General features: G+C 42.4%; 1 protein-coding gene across 1 annotated transcript in view; it reads left to right on the top strand.

The window, feature by feature from the left end:
* Nucleotides 1-1,938: 1,938 nt before the first annotated feature.
* The window catches only part of LTA4H (leukotriene A4 hydrolase), a 46,102-nt gene continuing 27,435 nt past the window's right edge, over nucleotides 1,939-20,605 (top strand). Inside the window, exons 1-6 of the mRNA XM_075856762.1 lie at nucleotides 1,939-2,162; nucleotides 8,691-8,821; nucleotides 13,151-13,271; nucleotides 13,897-13,965; nucleotides 17,126-17,230; nucleotides 18,030-18,082. Coding sequence (XP_075712877.1) covers nucleotides 2,016-2,162; nucleotides 8,691-8,821; nucleotides 13,151-13,271; nucleotides 13,897-13,965; nucleotides 17,126-17,230; nucleotides 18,030-18,082 — 626 coding nt within the window. The 5' untranslated portion in view covers nucleotides 1,939-2,015. The remainder of the gene's footprint in view (nucleotides 2,163-8,690; nucleotides 8,822-13,150; nucleotides 13,272-13,896; nucleotides 13,966-17,125; nucleotides 17,231-18,029; nucleotides 18,083-20,605) is intronic.

Genomic DNA, 20,605 nt, shown 5'->3' with positions numbered 1-20,605 from the left:
CTAGAGGGAGCCCCAGAGGCACTAACTACAGGGAAGGGGGCTGTGTGGCACTACCAGGGAGGGGGGCTGTCTGGCACTACCTGGGAGGGGGGCAATGTGGCAGTACCTACGAGGGGGGCTGCATGGCAGTACCTGAGGGGGGCTGTGTGGCACTACCTATGAGGGGGTCTGTATGGCACAATCTACAGGGGGGCACTAAATTTATAGGGGTACAAACTGGGGGCCTAACTTATCTATAGGGACATAAACAGGGCTTAACTTCTATATGGGGCACAAAGTGAAGTTTTCTGCCATTTTACTGCCACCGTGAGTTCCCTCGCATAGGGGCCCACTAAGTTTGTCGCCCAAATAAACCTGGAACCAGCCCTGCATATACATATCTCCATGTCATCACTGATGCTAAACATTTTGCACAATGTACAGTGTATGTGAAAACACCATTAGAAATGTCAATACAAAATATATTCATCAACCAAAACTGTTGTGGATAAAGTAAGATCCAAATGTATGTTACCGAATTCGCACAATTCTATTTCTGTAGTGCCCCTCTCGTATGTAGAACATGAAGACGGCTATTCACTATGCCTCTATCTAAGGGTATGTTCACACGGCGGGGGTCCGTAACGGCTGAAATTACGGGGATGTTTCAGCCTGAAAACATCCCCGTAATTTCAGCCGTACCGGCATGTGCAGGCGCTTGAACGGCGCGTCAATTACGGCCGTAATTAGCGCTGCTATTCATTGGAGTCAATGAATAGCGGCTCCAATTACGGCCAAAGAAGTGACAGGTCACTTCTTTGACGCGGGCGTCTAGTTACGCGCCGTCATTTGACAGCGGCGCGTAAATATACGCCTCGTGTGAACAGACAAACGTCTGCCCATTGCTTTCAATGGGCAGATGTTTGTCAGCGCTATTGAGGCGCTATTTTCAGACGTAATTCGGGGCCAAAACGCCCGAATTACGTCCGTAAATAGGCCGTGTGAACATACCCTAAGGGTATGTGCACACACACTAATTACGTCCGTAATTGACGGACGTATTTCGGCCGCAAGTCCCGGACCGAACACAGTGCAAGGAGCCGGGCTCCTAGCATCATAGTTATGTACGACGCTAGGAGTCCCTGCCTCTCTGCAGGACAACTGTCCCGTACTGTAATCATGATTATACTACGGGACAGTTGTCCTGCAGCAAGGCAGGGACTCCTAGCGTCGTACATAAGTATGATGCTAGGAGCCCGGCTCCCTGCACTGTGTTCGGTCCGGGACTTGCGGCCGAAATACGTCCGTCAATTACGGACGTAATTAGTGTGTGTGCACATACCCTAAGGGTATGTTCACACGGCCTATTTACGGACGTAAATCGGGCGTTCTTGCCCCGAATTACGCCCGAAAATAGCGCCTCAATAGCGCTGACAAACATCTGCCCATTGAAAGCAATGGGCAGACGTTTGTCTGTTCACACGAGGCGTATATTTACGCGCCGCTGTCAAATGACGGCGCGCAAATAGACGCCCGCGTCAAAGAAGTGACCTGTCACTTCTTTGGCCGTAATTGGAGCCGCTATTCATTGACTCCAATGAATAGCAGCGCTAATTACGGCCGTAATTGACGCGGCGTTCAAGCGCCTGCACATGCCGGTACGGCTGAAATTACGGGGATGTTTTCAGGCTGAAACATCCCCGTAAATTCAGCCGTTACGGACCCCCGCCGTGTGAACATACCCTAATAGTGTCTGCAGGGAGTGGAGTGGATTGCAGCACATGGATGAAGCGTTGTGCTCGTCTCTCCATAGACTACAGGCTAAGTGCACTTCCTGGAGAGGACTAGAACCCGACCTGTAGGATTGCGACACTAACAGTATAATAGTAAAACTACATTTCCCATAAGGGCATGCGCGGTCACGTGGCCGCGTTGCATGCAGGGATTGTCTTTTTTTTTTTTTATTCGTCTTCTGTCTGAGCCGTCACATTCCTGTCAGTGTGATCAGTGCCCACAGCTCCAGGATCACAGTCATCATGTCTGATCCCAGCTCGTTCTGTTTCCCGGAGCAGTTCACCACCCGGCACCTGAACCTGCACCTGAACGTGGACTTCTCTGCCCGCGTGATCGCCGCCTCCACTGCACTGACTGTGCGATGCCTGCAGGACTCCCTCACCCGCCTGGTAACTGTTCTCTATACCCATATACATACCACACACGCTGCAGCCCCATGTATACTCCCTGCCTTGTACAATCGCCTATACCTCCAGCCATGAACGTGTTCTCGATCTATGATAGGTAAAATAGCTGGCACCACATCCATATAATTGTATGCATTGTTCCTTTAAGACAGTAGTAGAAACTTGGATACTTTAGGACAGGCTAGAATATTCTCCATCAATTTTTAGTTGCTCGGGCTCCTTATGAGAAGCAGAAGTTTAGGCTGGGCGTAGATGTAACGCAACCGTAAAAGACCGTTATTAATAATCATTATATCCATGTTGCTATGGCGAGCGGTTCTGACTGATGGAACTTTGCTCTTGTAACCGGCTCGGAGTGCGGTTTAGGTGCAGATTCAATCTAGGGGAGATTTCCTGTGTGCCTTTTCTTTCTCTCAGTTGCTCAAACTGTCACATTTTGAAATAATGGGGCTGGGGCTAGACTTTTTTTTATTTTTGTAGTTATTGATCGGGCTATATACAAGTATTTATCGCACCACAAAAATCGCTGTCATACATCGCTGTCCATAGCTATGCATTGAGTAGCTTTAGAATCTCTTCAGAATCGCTCCAGACATTTTTGGGTCTCCTTTAATGGCTACGTGCTGGGATTTTAGAGCTACACCCTTGTACGCAGTGAATTTGAAGATATTTTCAAGATTTTCAATGCATTCCTATGAAAAGCGGGTTTTTTTTTTCTTTTCTTATGGTGAGAAGTTCTCTGTGTGTAGCCCTAGTCTAATGCATTCCTGTGGGCAGCGTTTTATTTTTTTTATGGTGAGAGAAGTTCTCTGTGTAGCCCTAGTCTAATGCATTCCTGTGGACAGCAATTTATTGCTAGCTATAAAAAAGTCTGTCTAGCTCCAGCCTGAATGCTGACAAATTGACTGTAATATGTTGTTAAGGAGCAACTGGTAGAATTTTAAGGGGGTATCCTACAAATAACATTGTTTTAGTTTAAATAAAGCACCTAGTTCTAAACATGTTTTGTATTGACACTTGTTAAAAAAAATTCTATGATGAGATATTCTCTCTATTAATGTATTCTAGCTACTCCTAGTGTTTCAGCACCCCCCCCCCTATAGTGTGTCCACCTTACTTAATGGTCAGAGGTAGACACGCATGCGCCCCTTCTCCTCTTTAGTGATGCAGAGGAGGAGAATGCCATCTGTCAGAGAAGATGCTGAAGATTATAGGACAGTCTGCTCACCAGCAGAGATCCTTCCGCACCACCGAAGGTAATACTGAGCAGTGAAAGGGCGCATGCATGCCCACCTCTGAACGCTTACTGGGGTTAATACATTATAGGGGTAGCACTGAAACACTCTATGGTGCTGTAATACGTTTATAAATGTATAACTGGAAGAAAAAACATTGTGCCAATTAAAAACCTCCTTTAGAATTGGTTGCTTTATTTAAAGGGGTTGTCCAGGACGGACAACTGATAACCTATCCACAGGATAGGTCATCAGTATATGATTAGTGCGGGTCCGACACCCGAACCCCGCACAGATCAGCTGTTCCAGTGTCCTCCGGGCGCCGGATGTTTTGAACGGTATGCTGGAGCCGGAAGCAGATCACTCTGACCACAGCATAGCAGCCGTTCTGCAGTGGTCTGCTTCCGGCTCCAACTACAGCATACCGTTCAAAACATCCGGTGCCAGGAGGAAGCTGGAACGGCTGATCTGTCCGCGTGTCGGACCCGCACCGATCATATACTGACTACCTATCCTGTGGATAGGTAATCAGTTGACCGGTCGTGGAAAACCCCTTTAACTAAACATAATATTATTTATGGGATAACCCCTATGAAGGAAACCTGTCAGTAGGTTTGTTGGCATGTCGTTATTCAGTTGGGGTTTAGTGTTCCGAACCTGCCCATGAAGTAAATTACAACTTACAAAGAGGAGTCCCGCGGCATCTGCTGTATTGCGCACTTGAAGCAGAGGACTGTATACTAAGCATGCACAGTGTACGCTCCTCTGTACAATACGCATGTGCCCGATGCTGCTCCCGGGCTCATCTCAGTAAGTTGTAACTTACTTTATTCTTCCTGAAATGGCCATTTTTGAAGTGGGCAGGTTTACAACACTAATCCCCAGCTGTGTAACCGCATACTCGTGGTTTAGTTGCTCCAACCCTATTGACAGGTTTACCATTTAAATGTCATTCAGTAGATCTCCATTACACCAAACCCACAGAAGGTCATTCCAGTTGTTGCAGATATATTTCCCAATGTCCAAATCACAAAAAATATTTCAATACTGGTTGCAGATTGGTGGCAAATACTTAAAGGGGTTGTCCACTACCGGACAACCGATGATCCATCCACCGGAAAGGTCATCCGTATATGATCTGTGGGGGTCCGACACCCGAACCTCGCATCGATCAGCTGCTCTGGTGGCCTACGAGCACCAGATGTCCATGCTGGAAGCAGGTGGCTCCGGTCACGGAATAGCGTCCGAGCTGCAGTACTGCACAGTCGCTATGCAATGTATGGAGCAAACTACTTCTGGCTCCGTACATTGCATACTGTGTAATGACAACCGGTTCCTGCAGGCCACCGGGGAAGCTGATCGCTGCAGGGTGCGGGCGTTGGACCCACACAGATCATATACTGATGACCAATCCGGTGGATAAGTCATCAGTTGTCCGGTAATGGCCAATCCCCTTAAATTTTGACATGTCAAAAGTCTTTTTTTTTAGTTACCCTTCAAACCTTCGAATGCATTATCTCTAGAACTACGAGATATCCAGTCCTGTACATTAGGCTACATGCTGCTGTTCCGCCTTATTAGCTTCATCCGTGCAAGCTAAAGAACAGTGAATAATTGTATGAGCATGCTACAAATCTGCCGTGGACCGTTCTAATCCAGTGTACAGCTTTTTTATACAATCTGCTGTTTCACGAGTCTGGTTTATGTCACTGGTTATACAATAACAACTCTGTATTGAGTTTCTTGGCAGGATTTTTTTTTTTTTTTTTTAAATGTAGCAGTTTTCTTTATTAACTTACTGTTTGGTAATTTAATACTTTGCAAGTAACTCTATCAATTTAGTTTCTTTATAGTTTAGTGTTGTGTATCTCTTGTTATTGTCAACTCTATTTTTTTCATTATTATTATTATTACTACTAGTTGTTTATAGTAGATAGCATAGTTGATCTAATGCTCTGTTAGTTGACTAGGTTCAGTGTTTACTCTTGAAAGTCTCACAATATCCGATTGTATGCCACTCTTAACCCCTTTAGGACACAGCCTGTTTTGGCCTTGTGGACACAGATGATTTTTTTCAAATCTGACATGTGTCACTTTATGTGGTAATAACTCCGGCATGCTTTTACATATCCAAGCGATTCTGAGATTGCTTTCTCGTGACATATTGTACTTTATGTTAGTGAAAAAATTTGGTCGATAAATTCAATATTTGTGAAAAACTTCAAATTTTTGCAAAAATTAGCATTTTTCTAAATTTAAATGTATTTGCTTGTGAAACGGATAGTAATACCACACAAAATAGTTACTAGTTAACATCCCCCATATGTCTACTTTATGTTTGCATCATTTTTTTTCACGTACTTTTATTTTTCTAGGACGTTACGAGGCTTAGAACTTTAGCAGCAATTTCTCATATTTTCAATAACATTTCAAAAGGCTATTTTTTCAGTGACCAGTTCAGTTCTGAAGTGGCTTTGAGGGCCTTATATATTAGAAAGTCCCCATAAATCACCCCATTTTGAAAACTGCACCCCTCAAGGTATTGAAAACCACATTCAGAAAGTATTTTAACCCTTTAGGCGTTTCACAGGCATTAAGGCAAAGTAGAGGTGAAATTTACAAATTTCATTTTTTTTGCCGAAATTCATTTGTAATAAAAAAAATCTGTAACACAGAAGGTTTTACCAGGGAAACGCAACTCAATATTTATTGCCCAGATTCTGCAGATTTTAGAAATACCCCACATGTGGCCCTAGTGCGCTACTGGACTGAAGCAAAGGCCTCAGAAGCAAAGGAGCACCTAGTGGATTTTGGGGCCTCCTTTTTTTAGGAATATATTTTAGGCACCATGTCAGGTTTGAAGAGGTCTTGTGGTACCTAAACAGTCGAAACCCCCAAAAAGTGACCCCATTTTGGAAACTACACCCCTCAGGGCATTTTTCTAGGGGTATAGTTAGCATTTTGACCCCACAGTTTTTTTGCAGAATTTAGTGGAATTAGTCTGTGAAGATGAAAATCACCTATTTTTCTGTAGAAACATAGAATTTTTTAATTTTTACAAGGAATAAAGGAGAAAAAGCCGCCCAACATTTGTAAAGCAATTTCTCCAGATTACGGCAATACCCCATATGTGGTCTTAAACTGATGTTTGGACCCACAGCAGGGCTCAGGAGGGAGGGAGCGCCTTTTGGATTTTGGAGCGCAGATTTTGCTGGATTGGTTTTCAGTGCCATGTCTGGTTTGCAACGCCCCGGAGGGACCAAAACAGTGGAAACCCCCCCCAAAAGTCACCCTATTTTGGAATCTACACCCCTCCAAGGAATTTTTCTAGGGGGTATAGTGAGCATTTTGGCCCCTCAGGATCTTTTTTAGAGCTAAGGTGACCAAAAAACAGCGATTTTGGCGCTTAAAATTCTTTATTTATTACAGCATTCACCGTGCGCAATAAATTACGTTTTAATTTATTCTGCCGGTCGGTACGATTACGCCGATACCATATGTGTATAGTTTTTTTTACGTTTTGCAGCGTTTGCACAATAAAATTACTTTTCTATAAAATAATTTATTTTCTGAGACACGCTATTCTGAGCCGTAACTTTTTTATTTTTTCGTCAAAAAAAGCTGTGGGAGGTCTTGTTTTTTGCGGGACGGGTTGTAGTTTTTATTGATACTATTTTGGGGTAAATGCGACTTTTTGATCACTTTTTATTCTATATCTTGGGAGGGGTGGTGACCAAAAAATAGCGATGCTGACAGTTCTCCGTTTATTTTGTTTGCGGCGTTCACCGTGCGGAAAAATTAACATTATAGTTTCATAGTTTGGGTCGTTAAGAACACGGCGATACCAAATATGTGTACTTTTTTTAAACATTTTCATTTTTTTCCTATAATAAATGACTTATTATTGGAAAACAAAACCTTTTATAAAACATTTTTATTAACTTTTTTTTTTTACTTTTTACACTTTTTTATTTTTTTGACCTGCAGCTCTGATCGCTGCTAGAATACATTACACTACCTAGGTAGTGTAACGTGTTCCAACTGTCAGTGTGACGTCACAGTCACTCTGACAGTTGGTCTACGAGGATCAGCAGAGGCTGATCCTCATAGGCTGACATACATGGCAGACTTGGGGGCCGTTGTCTGGCCCCCGGGTGCCATCACAAGCATCAGAAACCCCCACGATTGCATGGGGGCTGCTGATGCGCTACAAACCCGCTACATGCGGAGATCGCAATCGAGCCCCGCATGTAACGGGTTAATTGCCGAAATCAGCGGCGATAAGCCGCTGATCGGCAACACTGGAGTGTCAGCTGTCGGGAATGACACAGTGACACTCTGACAGGAAGCCTATCAGGACCAGCCGAAGGTTGGTCCTGATGGGCTTCCGTCCATGGCAGACCCGGAAGCCATTGTTTGGCTTCCGTTTGCCATACTAACTATCGGCAGACCCCGCGATTTCGGACGGGGGTCTGCCGATCTGCTAGAAACCCCTAAAATTCGGCGATTGCACCCGATTGCCGAATTTAAGGGGTTAATTCGCCGAAATCAGCGGCAAAGGACCGCTGGCCGGCAAGAGGGGAGCGACAACTCAGTAACTATACGTCCTCGTGCGGGAAGTAACCTCCCGCAACGACGGACAGTTACGTCCTGGTGCGGATAGGGGTTAAAATACTCTTTTGTCATTGGTCTAGTGAAGTTTACGACACACGTTTTGTTTTGTTTTTTAAATTGTACATATATGACCAGGGGAGTCGTGTTTGTGAGCCGGAGCCCACGTTTTAACGAAACTTGCACCCTTTGCATCTAGATAAATTCAATATTTACATGCAGATTTAAATTTGGCTCCAATCTCTGGGTCTTTGGCAATAAGTACTGCCAAGGATTGATTATATACATTCTGCTATATTGCAACTCCAGCAATCGTGAGAACCAAGGGAGTCCTTTGCTGAATTCCAGACACAGAGCTGCTCTCGTCTAAGCACAGACGTATATTATCGCTCAATGCATCTCTGCCTCATTCAAGTGAATAGAGCTCCGCTGCAATACCAGACACCGTGCATGGGTGTAACCAGCGCTGTCTGGAAAAATCCAAAATCTCACAATCTATGGATATTCCAGAGGTCAGACACACTGATCACACACTGATGGAATGCCTAGGGTTATCATAGCTATCATTTGAGACAAGCCCTTTAGTATTCTTTTCACTGCAGAATTGTTTGCACTCTTTCCTTGTGATTTATATGTGCTTGTTTCTATCTTTGTTTCTCCATAGACTTTGGACACCAAAGATCTCACTGTCAAGAAAGTTTCTCTAAATGGACAAGCAGCAACATTTTCCCTTGGGGCAGCCCACAGTTTTAAAGGCACGCCCCTGGAAATCACCCTTCCTTTCCCCCTGACCAGGTACAGACGCCCTTTTGCCTGCTCCATTCATAAGGCATTTGTGTGGTGAAATTATATACTGTGCAGTTAACTTTTGTCTGCTCCTCCAATTAATCATTTTATTTTACGACTTAAAAAGATTATCCGGGTTGTTAAAATATGGTACAAACAGCTGCAAATGTCCTGAAAAAAAATATAATAATCATTCCCCACATATTCTTTCCCTTGGTGATCCAGCGCTGGCGTTTCATCAGTCCTTGCAGTATGTGACCGCTGCACTCAGAGGGTTCCGCAGTGAAGTGTCATATTACTTGCATCGTGGTGCCCATCGCTGAGCGTTCATTCCAGGAATATAAAACATGATTGCTGAGCCCTCTGATTGGCTGCAGCGGTCACATGCTGGCCGCATGGAAACAAACACCCGGAGTACCTCCAGAGCGTTGGCTCTGGATCGCCGGGGGAAAGAATAGGTGAGAAATGACTTGCTAGTAGATTCTGTTATCTGGTTAGACGTCAGATTAAAATCCTCTGACTTTTCACTCTTTTTAGATTGCTTTGAAAATATGATTATATTTTGCAACCTTGTACATTCTGAAGTCTTTGACCAGTTTTATTACTTGTCTTCAAATCACAAGTGTCTGCAACGTATACCTAATGACTGAACAAAGTATGAAGTATATTGATTTTAAAGAGTCTGTCTCTCCATGGGATCTGTGCAATTCTGTGCTCTGTCTGCAAAATGTTGTCAGGCTGTGCGCTTCACTTTACATGCTGCTGCTCTCCCATAATCCGCACGCACGAAGCTCCAAGTGCCGCTGTTGCATCATCACATGATTGCCACAGTACCCTTGTGTTCCTCCACGCCGCAAGCAGTGTTCAGGGAGCTACAGCGCATGTGCCGGGAAATGAGAAGTACATTTCTTGCCCAAGAGCTGAACAAGATGGCAGGTGCGGAGAATAGCGGGTATGATCCAGGGAGAAAAAAAGAGAAATGTGTATACGTGACCACAGATTGCAAGTGTCACAGGTGACGCTACAAAGATCTAATGATTTAACTATCAGTTGGAAAACCTCTTTAAGGCCCTGTTGAACGCGCCAAAAAAGTCAAACGCCTCCCATTGAATTCAATGGGAGGTGGAGGCGTTTTTCCCCGCGAGCAGTAAAACAGTCTCGCGGGACAAAGAAGCGGCATGTCCTATCTTCGGGCGTTTACGTCTCTGACCTCCGATTGACATCAATGGGAGGCAGAGAAAGCATTTTTCGTGGCAAACGCAGCAAACTGCGCTCAGGCAGATCAAAATCTGTCTCAAAATTCCAGACGGAATTTTGAGGCAGAATTTTCTGCCTGCAAAAAAACTCAGTGTGAACAGGGCCTGATGGTTCAGGCCCTGATGCTACTTTCTTCGCAGTTTCTCGTCTTATATTTGTACTTGTGCGTCTAAATATTGTCCCTTAGTTACAACAAGTTTTAATGCGTTCAAATCTTTCCAAGGCATATAGGGTTAGGGCTGTAGAGGTGACTCCATTGACTGCCATAGCTTTTTGCTATGTTTTTAGAGTTTTCTTGCAGAGGCATACGTGGAAATCATGGGGCCTCATAGCAAAAGTCAGAATTGGGCCCTGCCCCCATCATCATGCTGTAGAGCATATTGGTTACTACAGCACTGATCAGAGGCAGAATAAATATTTACAGTCATTGATTCAAGGGGTCGTCTTCTCTGACTGGAGTCGATCACTTTCCTTTTCTTCTCCCTTTGGTCCAGACAACCATAATAACTTTTCCCGACCTTCATCTTCTCTTCAGAGTTTACCGCCGAGATGTTCTCTCTTCCTCATTTTTGCAGCAAATCCTCCTACTGTTCCCTTAAAAACAACAATGTCACAAATAGTGCCCCTCAATAAAAATATGTCCCACACTGTGCCCCTGAATAAAAATGTGCCCCTGATTAAAAAATATGCCCCTGAATAAAAAAAAATGACCCACAATATGCCTCTTGCACAAAAATTGCCAAACACTGTGCCTTTTGAATAAAAAAACTTGCCCCTCACTGTGCAACCTGAATTAAAAGCCTCCCTCCCTTCAGTAAGGAATGGAATATTCACCTGCCATGATCCAACGCTGCTCTGACCATTCCTACTCACCGCTGCCACACAGGTAAGGCCTGGCTTCTTCCAGCCAAGCTGCCTTTCTTGCCCCCTGCAGTGCTGGAAACCTAGATGCAATTGAATCCAGTGGCCAGGTCGTCACTAATTGGGTGGGTTGGGGCCATTCGACCCCAGGCCCAACCCTGTCCATTGGCCCCATAGCAGTGAGGTGGTCTGCCTCCATTAGAGGTACACCACTGCTTACTTACATGACCACAACTTGACCCATAACTATGTATGTGTCCCCTGAATGTTACTGTCGCGTAGTAAAAGAACAATAACATTTAAACGTTGGATCTTTCCATCACTTTGGCAAGCCATTGCAGGTATCCATGATCTGCTAAGGTTAGAGAAGTTCTAACCTAAAGGGTAGGAACACACTAGGCGTAAACACTGCAGGTTTTCCACAATGGATTTCACTGTGGAAAATGCGCAGCGTAATGCAGTAGCAGCAGTGTGGGTGAGATTTGAACAAATCTCGTCCACACACAGTGGGAAAAATGTGCCGAAAATTTTTTCCTAAATTGACCTGTGGTGCATTTTTTTTTTTTTTTCTTTTTAAGCTGTAGCATGTCAATTTATTCTGCGAAATCGCTGCTCTTCTGTTGCTGGTTTTCCCCAGTGAATCCAAAGGAGAGGTAAACCCGTAACAAAGAGCTATGTTTTGCGGCGGAAACACTGATTCCATCGCAAAAATCAAATAAAAGGTTTTTTTTATTTTGAAATTAATTAAAGAAAAAGCTTATACTTAGCCCGGCTGTAGTCCTAGCGACGCAATCCTCTCTTCTGAGCGCAGCCCGGCCTCCTAGGATGACATTTCATCTCATGTGACTTCTGCAGCCGATCAAAGACTGCAGCGGTCACAAGGTCTACAGCATCATCCCAGGAGGCTGGGCTACGCTCAGAAGAGAGGGAGGTGTCCCCGGCCGGAGTAAGTCTAACCACCACTATTTGGTGCGGATTTTCGGGTGGAATTCCCTGCGGTTTCAAGGGCAGATACACTGTGTGTAGTTTTACGCAGCGTATCTGCCTTCTGTTTTCCTACTGTAAAGGGAATTTTCTAGTTTTCTGTAAATTTGAAGGTTTATCATTTTGTATAATAAATTCTATACCCTTGCCTCAATAAATCCACTTAGGAAGCGTCTCTAAATAAATCTGTTCCTGATATCCCCAAACATACTCAAAAATGTATCTCATTCATGTTTCTGGCTGCCGTAATCATGATGGTGGGGGCAACGAAGATTCCTTTGATTACTTTCACAGGATCTATGGTAATCTAAAGTTTTACTGGATTATGGTCAATGAGACCCTTTCTAGGATTCTAGAGGATAAGGTTAAATTGTCTGGTCCCCCTGGATAATTTACTCTGTGGACATAAATTCTCTCTGCTCTTGCTTGATGGTCGGCAGAATCCCACACACAACCACACATTATTTTTATTTCATTTTTTTTTTTTTTTTCCATTCCATTCCTGTGTGTTTTCTATGTTGCTTTTGAGACTACTATGTGTTCCTTACAAATATTTTCTTGGTTATAGGTCTGCTTTATTAAGTCACTTGTATGTGCTCCACACTGTGGGGCTATGGTGACTGTCAATTTTAATGTTCTTCTTGATGATTACGTCAATATATATTTCACATATAAAAACGATTGAAACCGAAAAAGGTCTATAACTCTCTAAAATGCGTTTTAAAATATTTTTTGTTCCTTGCAATTTCAAGATCTCTGTCAGAGACCTCCAATATGATGGCGGATCCTGTTATGTCCTGCAAAAAATGGATGCTGCAATGAAATTAAAATTTCACAAACCGGGTGAAAATCACATCAGGACGCCCCCTTTTCTAAATGGCGGGTAACTTGGTAGACAAAACCCCCTGAGATCCGCTCGTATACCTGGGGAAAACTACTCTTGGTAGCAGCTCTTTGATCTAGCTGCTAGACGGAAACCTGAGCAGGGGCCCCCCCCAAACCTTGTATGATGTCCGTAATTGATAAAGATTTTTCTTGATGGGAAAGAAAGCTCCTTGGCTGCACTTTTACAAAATATATATTTATAGTGTTGTCTACATAATCTATACGCGCATAATCTCTACAGGCTAGTTTGTATAATTTGTAGGATCATCATGTAATATTTTACAATGAAGAATTTGTTCTGTAGTATGACCTATATAATTTATTTATTTTATACATTTTTGTGGAAAATAGAGGACAAGAGGCCATTTTGGAAATCTGTTCTGAAACGTCCCCAAAATCATCTGCTCTTCAGTGGCTTAACCCTGAACAGACCGCAGGGAAGACCCACCCTTATCTTTTCAGTCAGTGCCAGGTTAGTAGATGTACTTCTTACATTTAAAGCTTTGACAGCCTATACTTGTATTGGAGGAGATGCTGTATAATGTATTGATGGATATATAGGTTGTCGTGCATAATAACTATTGGAGACACACAATTTGAGAGAAAGCTGCAGATTTTGAAATTCATAACAGGTGCCCTATTCTGCCAAGCATACGATCCGGATTGTGTTGCGGATTTAGCACACTCTACTCTGTTGTGAGAGGTGAAATGTGTGATAATACCACTGTTAAATCTGCGTAATACATGGTATCGCGTGGGGATTTTACAGCAAAATCTTTACAGGGTTCCATGCGGAAAAAAAGTCTGCAGCTTGTGAGCCTTAACAGGCTACTGTAGCACTGTGTTTAATCCATACTATACATGTTAGTGCTGTGCTCCGTAGTCTCCTCTTCTGATCTGACTTGTCAGGTAAATGTTCTGATTGAACCTCATTATAGCACCATAAAATTTGCACTATGGATCTGAAAGCGAGTCCAATCCAAGGTGCACTTAAATTCTATTTTTATCAGTATTTAGACATTTACGAATTAAGAGTTGCGTGTTTTACAGCAAGGACGAGAAGTAACCATATCCGTTTGTATTTTTATGTATTACAGGCCACACATTGCAGAACTATAGTTCCTTGTCAAGACACTCCATCAGTGAAATTCACCTACTACTGTCAGGTTTGTTACCTAAAGAAGTGTTAAATAATAGAAGCTGGGCACGTACACCGAGTGCCTTTAGAAATACCCTGATGACCGTTTCACAAAAATTGCAAATTGAACTAAATCATTGTATGAAGACCCTGTGTGTGGGTGGTTTCAATCATTGTTAAAGTGCCATCTATAAGATGACGAAGTGTAGGGTGCTACACCTGGCACCGCTGATTGGATAAGACAGGGTTCTCCTTCTGAAGTGCCAACTGCACGTTCATTTCACAGGGACTTAGGAATCGGCAAACAGCACCCCCTGTACTCTGATTCAGTGGACTGTGTAGTGGAAGCTCTTGGTCCGCTGTCCTAACTTCTCATAGGGTACACTTCATCGGGACAGGCTCCTTCTAAGTGTAGGAATTCGTGAGATTCCTTACCATATCTTAAATACTGGGAATCTCCCTGAAGTCCCTGTGAAAAATTGTGCACCATTGGAGACCCCCTTTGGCTATTCTCCGTGCAAAGAGGGCTTATACACTACCGTTCAAAAGCTTGGGGTCATCCAGACAATTTTGTGTTTTTCATGAAAACTCACACTTATATTTATCAATTGAGTTGCAAAATGACTAGAAAATATAGTCAAGACATTGACAAGGTTAGAAATAATGATTTTTATTTGAAATAATAATTTTCTCCTTCAAACTTTTGCTTTCGTCAAAGAATGCTCCATTTACAACATTGCACACCTTTGGCATTCTAGCTGTTAATTTGCTGAGGTAATCGGGAGAAATTTCACCCCATGCTTCCAGAAGACCCTCCCACAAGTTGGATTGGCTTGATGGGCACTTCTTGCGTACCATACGGTCAAGCTGCTCCCACAACAGCTCTATGGGGTTGAGATCTGGTGACTGCGCTGGCCACTCCATTACAGATAGAATACCAGCTGCCTGCTTCTTCCCTAAATAGTTCTTGCATAATTTGGAGGTGTGCTTTGGGTCATTGTCCTGTTGTAGGATGAAATTGGCTCCAATCAAGCGCTGTCCACAGGGTATGGCATGGCGTTGCAAAATGGAGTGATAGCCTTCCTTATTCAAAATCCCTTTTACCTTGTACAAATCTCCCACTTTACCAGCACCAAAGCAACCCCAGACCATCACATTACCTCCACCATGCTTGACAGATGGCGTCAGGCACTCTTCCAGCATCTTTTTCAGTTTTTCTGCGTCTCACAAATGTTCTTCTGTGTGGTCCAAACACCCCAAACTTCGATTCGTCTGTCCATAACACTTTTTTCCAATCTTCCTCTGTCCAATGTCGGTGTGCTTTTGCCCATATTAATCTTTGCCTTTTATTAGCCAGTCTCCGATATGGCTTTTTCTTTGCCACTCTGCCCTGAAGGCCAGCATCCCGGAGTCGCCTCTTCACTGTAGACGTTGACACTGGCGTTTTGCGGGTACTATTTAATAAAGCTGCCAGTTGAGGACCTGTGAGGCGTCTATTTCTCAAACTAAAGACTCTAATGTACTTGTCTTGTTGTGCAGCGGGGCCTCCCACTTCTCTTTCTACTCTGGTTAGAGCCTGTTTGTGCTGTCCTCTGAAGGGAGTAGTACACACCGTTGTAGGAAATCTTCAGTTTCTTTGCAATTTCTCGCTTGGAATAGCCTTCATTTCTAAGAACAAGAATAGACTGTCGAGTTTCACATTAAAGCTCTCTTTTTCTAGCAATTTTGAGAGTTTAATTGAACCCACAAATGTAATGCTCCAGATTCTCAACTAGCTCAAAGGAAGGTCCGTTTTATAGCTCCTCTTAACGGCAAAACTGTTTACAGCGGTGCTAACATAATTGCACAAGGGTTTTCAAGTGTTTTCTAATCATCCATTAGCCTTCTAACACAGTTAGCAAACACAATGTGCCATTAGAACACTGGAGTGATGGTTGCTGGAAATGGGCCTCTATACACCTATGTAGATGTTGCATTAAATCCAGACGTTTGCAGCTAGAATAGTCATTTAGCACATTAACAATGTATAGAGTGTATTTCTGATTAATTTAATGTTATCTTCATTGAAAAAAACGGATTTTCTTTCAAAAATAAGGAAATGTCTAAGTGACCCTAAACTTTTGAACGGTAGTGTATGTCCAACTGGAACTTCATTGAAGTAGGGGCTTTCGCTGTTTAGAAGAATTTGATTGAAGTTGTTGTGTTTTGTTTGTTCATTTTTTTTTTTTTTCCCTATTCCAAAGATGTTGGGCTAAGAATATTCAAATTCTGATACTACCGCTTTTCAGTGATTTAGATCTAATCCCCAGTAACTAGTCTAACGTTTCTAAATAACCATATAGCCTGTGTTATTGTGGCTATATTGAACAATTACCAGTAGGATAACAGAAGTATAGGACCTATGGTATTACTGTCTTGTAGCTATGGAATTCTGCTGTAGCCTATGCTTTTGACGTGTTTTAGTTGGTAGTCCTAGTCCTATTAATATGAAGTTCGTTCCTAACCGGTTTAATGTAAACTGGTTTAATGTAAACTGTGGCGTCATTTAAGCCAATGTCTAATTTAAAGCTAGACTAATTTACCAACCTGTTGCAACAAGTTTATGACTGCATGTGCCTTTTTCTGTCACAACATGCATGAATGCCAATAACTTAAAATGACCACTATTTCTGTGCCAGATTCTGTGGAGTAGAGATCTAACTTAGTTTGTTTTTTTCTATGAAAAGTCAAATTTTATAACTTTGTCTAAATCCTGGTCAAGCATTAGCCACGCTCCATAAACTGGCACGTATGGCAGAAATGACACTAAATTCTGGCACAAATGTGTAATATTTATCAGCATATTGTTTTTTCTTAAAATGGTTAAAAAAAAAAAAAAGGTGCAAATACATAAAAAATGTGGGACTATGTTTCATTTGATATCGTTGCTGCAATATTTTACCTCCACGCCCAAATGGCAAACCACACATTGCATGAGTGACTGGATGCTGTGACTGCATTCCTGGCTGTATCCTGTGGTTTTGAGAAGATTTTAAAAAATGTGTTTTTTTTTTTTTATTATTTATTTTCTATGTACCATTTTATGGCAAATTTTTCTATTGACTTTCGTTGTTTAAAACCTGCAATAGTGAAAATGAAATTCTTCAGTGCATGAGAAATATACTAGAATTATTATTTACCTACATTAGGTTTCCGTTCCGAAGGAGTTGGTGGCATTAATGAGCGCTCTACATGACGGAGATTTTATTGATCCACATGACTGCAAAAGGAAGATCTATTGCTTTAAGCAAAATGTAGGTTGTTTTTTGTTTTTTTCCCTTTAATAAATAACACATAGATTTTATTTTTTTAGCTCTTACCATTAGACATATTATTTTTTATCTGGGTTACAGCACTATTATGCCTTCTAGGCCTTGTGGTACATAATGAAGGTTGCACAATAAACGTTTCTTCTTTTCCACAGCATAAGGCCTTGTTCACATGAGCGTATCCGATTCACACGCTTGAAAAAACGTGCGTGAATCTGATCCTTGTGTGTTGCGTTATGCATCAGTGTGCTTTGCGAGTGGCATGCGTTGTTCACGCACTTGCAAAGCACATCATATATTTTTTTTAAATTATTTTCAATTGAATTGATGCGTAAATCACGCACTGCACACGGATGTGCATCCGTGTGCGGTGTGTGGTTTTCACGTACCCATTGACTTCAAAGGGTGCATAGGTGCGTGATAACTCACCAATATAGGACATGCAGTGGACTCTCGCTGCGTGAAAAATCGTGAATGGCCCCATTGAAATCAATGGGCCCGTGTGCTGTGCATTGTTTCAACGCACAGCACACGGACGTGATTCACGCTCGTGTGAATGATGCCTAAGCTGAACAACTCTGCAAGATTATATTGTACATAGTTTAACATAACAGAAGCTAGTCCAGTCCGAAAGAAAAAACCCAAACGATGGACCCCATTTATCATAACCGTCTGTAAGGGGAAAAGAAGTGGCACGCTACTGTTTTTGTCATGATCAACTATTTTGACCCCACAGAAAGCCCAAGCATTTTGTAACAGCTCGTTTTTGTTTGTTTTCAAATAGGTGCCAATACCAAGCTATTTAATTGCTCTAGTAGTTGGCGATTTGGAGGGAAGGTAAGTGTCCTGGTCACAAAAATACTTGTGTTTTCACCTGCCCCTTGTATCCGTATGTATGGGTTTTTTCAGTTTTATATGCTGTAAATTTGACCCAACCTTTACTGTTTTTACTTTTACAATCAACAAATTCCATGATCAGTCATTTCACCAGCAATGTGTATTACAGATCATGTCATAGTGCCCGGGTGTTTAACCTCTTATATGTAAACCGCGGCACCCAAGACAGAGAAATGGGGCTTCACTCCATCGGCGCTCCGATGGCACAATCGATGGGTTGCCATGGTAGCTGGGGGCCTAAAATTCCCCAAGGTCTGCAATGTTCATTTGTCTATTAGGCCCTGCCAGAGGCCTAATAGGCTGCCTGTGAGTGAGGCTCTGTTCACATTTGTGTTAATATTTCCATTATTCTGTCTCGTCATAGGAACAGAATAACAAGAAAAATATAAATGAACACCAACGGCGGCCGACTGTACCCATTAACTTTAATGGGTTCCGCTGCGTGTCTGTTGTTTTGTCAGACAAAATATCGCTTTGTCTGGCATAAACAGAATCTGCAATGGAGGCTCCTAATGGATGAATGTGTAAAAATAAACATATTATTTATCCAGCACAGTGAACACCTTAAAAAAAAACGAAAAGAAACCGTGCCAAAATTGCTGTTTTTGTTTGGTTTTTCTTGTTCATTCTGCCATCAAAAAACGGAATAAAATGATCAAAAAGTCTTGGGTACCAATTAAACTATAAATCACATTATATTGTGTTATTGTACAAAAGTAGTATTATTATTTATTTTTTTATTCCCCAAACATGGCAACAGCACTCTGTGAACACTAATTCCACCTAAACACTATGAATAAATAAACAAGCATTACTGCTGAATCTACTTACAATAGTGAGGTTCTTAGTGCACATTTTGATCAAATTGTGTGAGCCCACCTGCCACAACATGGCGACCTCCTGAGGTGGGAACCTACGCTGCTCATACACCCAGAACTGGGGCTAAGCTTACTTATGCTTGGGGATGGTAGGAACCAGCTTTAAACCAATTAAAATCAGAGGGCAGAAAGGGAGGAGTGCAAGAACAAAAATAGAGGCGGTCACTAACCCCACATATATGAATCACATAAACAACACAAGTTTGAACAGCACAATCCAACAAAATGAAACCAACATGTATATAGTTGCAAGTACGCCTGTGACTGCAACACAATACAGTACACCAGAAAATGGTGACAGCGCACTGCGAACACTAATGCCACCTAAACACTATAAATAAAAATGCATTTATGCTAAATCTAACTAGAATAGTAAGGTTCTTAGCGATAAACTTGGTATCATTGTAATCGTAATGACCCGCAGAAAAACGTTATGTCATTTATAAAAATAAAACCCTCAAAAAATGGCAAAATTATGGTTAAGCCCCACTTCTCAAACTAATAAGTTATGTAAGGGAAAAGAACTTCAAAATTAAGGCAAGAATTACGCCACATCCATAAGGGGTAAAAAAAAATAAAAAAAATGGTATGGGTTCTTTTTAAAAGCTTACTACATTTGCGAGTCATCGCTGCTTAAAGTTAGGGGTTTTATGCATGCAGCTCATATAGAGCGGTGTGTCCAGGACAACACTTCGGGTATGTGCACATGATAACTGCAATTACGTCTGAAATTACGGAGCGGTTTTCTGGAGAAAAAATCTCCTGAATTTCAGACGTAATTGCATGTACTCGCGTTTTGAGGGGCGTCTTTTACGGACGTAATTTGGAGCTGTTCTTCATTGGAGTCAATGAAAAACGGCTCCAATTACGTCCCAAGAAGTGTCCTTCACTTCTTTTGACGAGGCTGTAATTTTATGCGCCGTCTTTTGACAGCGACTCGTAAAATGACAGGTCGTCGGCACAGTACATCGTAAAGCCCATTGACAGTAATAGGCAGATGTTTGCCGACGTATTGGACCCTTTTTTTCAGACGTAATTCGAGGCGTAAAACTCCTCCATTACGTCTGAAAATAGGTTGTGTGAACCCAGCCTTACTCTTCCATCCTGTGGCTCGTTCAGTGTTAGCTTATCCACATTTGGGGTAACTTGTAAATCTAGGGCAAAGAATGGAGTAGGTGCCCTTATCACTTATTCTAACATGCCATGGTATAAAAAACATAAGTGCTTGAATCTGGTTAGTCATAATGGGGAACTGCTCCAGTTTTCATTTGCATCAGTTTTTATACATACCCCCATTGTCTGGATACAAATCACCATTTACATTAGTGTCTGTATGTGAAGCTGCAACTTCCTCAGCCAGTCAAGATGTATATATTGGTGTGTGTGTGTATTGATTTGTAGTCTCTGAATGTCCCTATGAGGGACTCTGAACTTGGCTGAGCACAAGTAGGAAGTGTTGTACAGCAGCAGGTGTTTGTCCTGTAAGCACTGGTAACGCCGAAAAGAAGTACGTTTAATGGCCAGCACTGTACATTATGATCACCTGGCTGTTTAACCCTTGTTATGCTGTAATCCATAGCGTCAT

This window comes from Rhinoderma darwinii, chromosome 3 (genome assembly GCF_050947455.1).
Source record: "Rhinoderma darwinii isolate aRhiDar2 chromosome 3, aRhiDar2.hap1, whole genome shotgun sequence".
Taxonomy (NCBI): Eukaryota; Metazoa; Chordata; class Amphibia; order Anura; family Rhinodermatidae; genus Rhinoderma; species Rhinoderma darwinii.
This window is presented reverse-complemented; position numbering and strand designations above follow the sequence as displayed.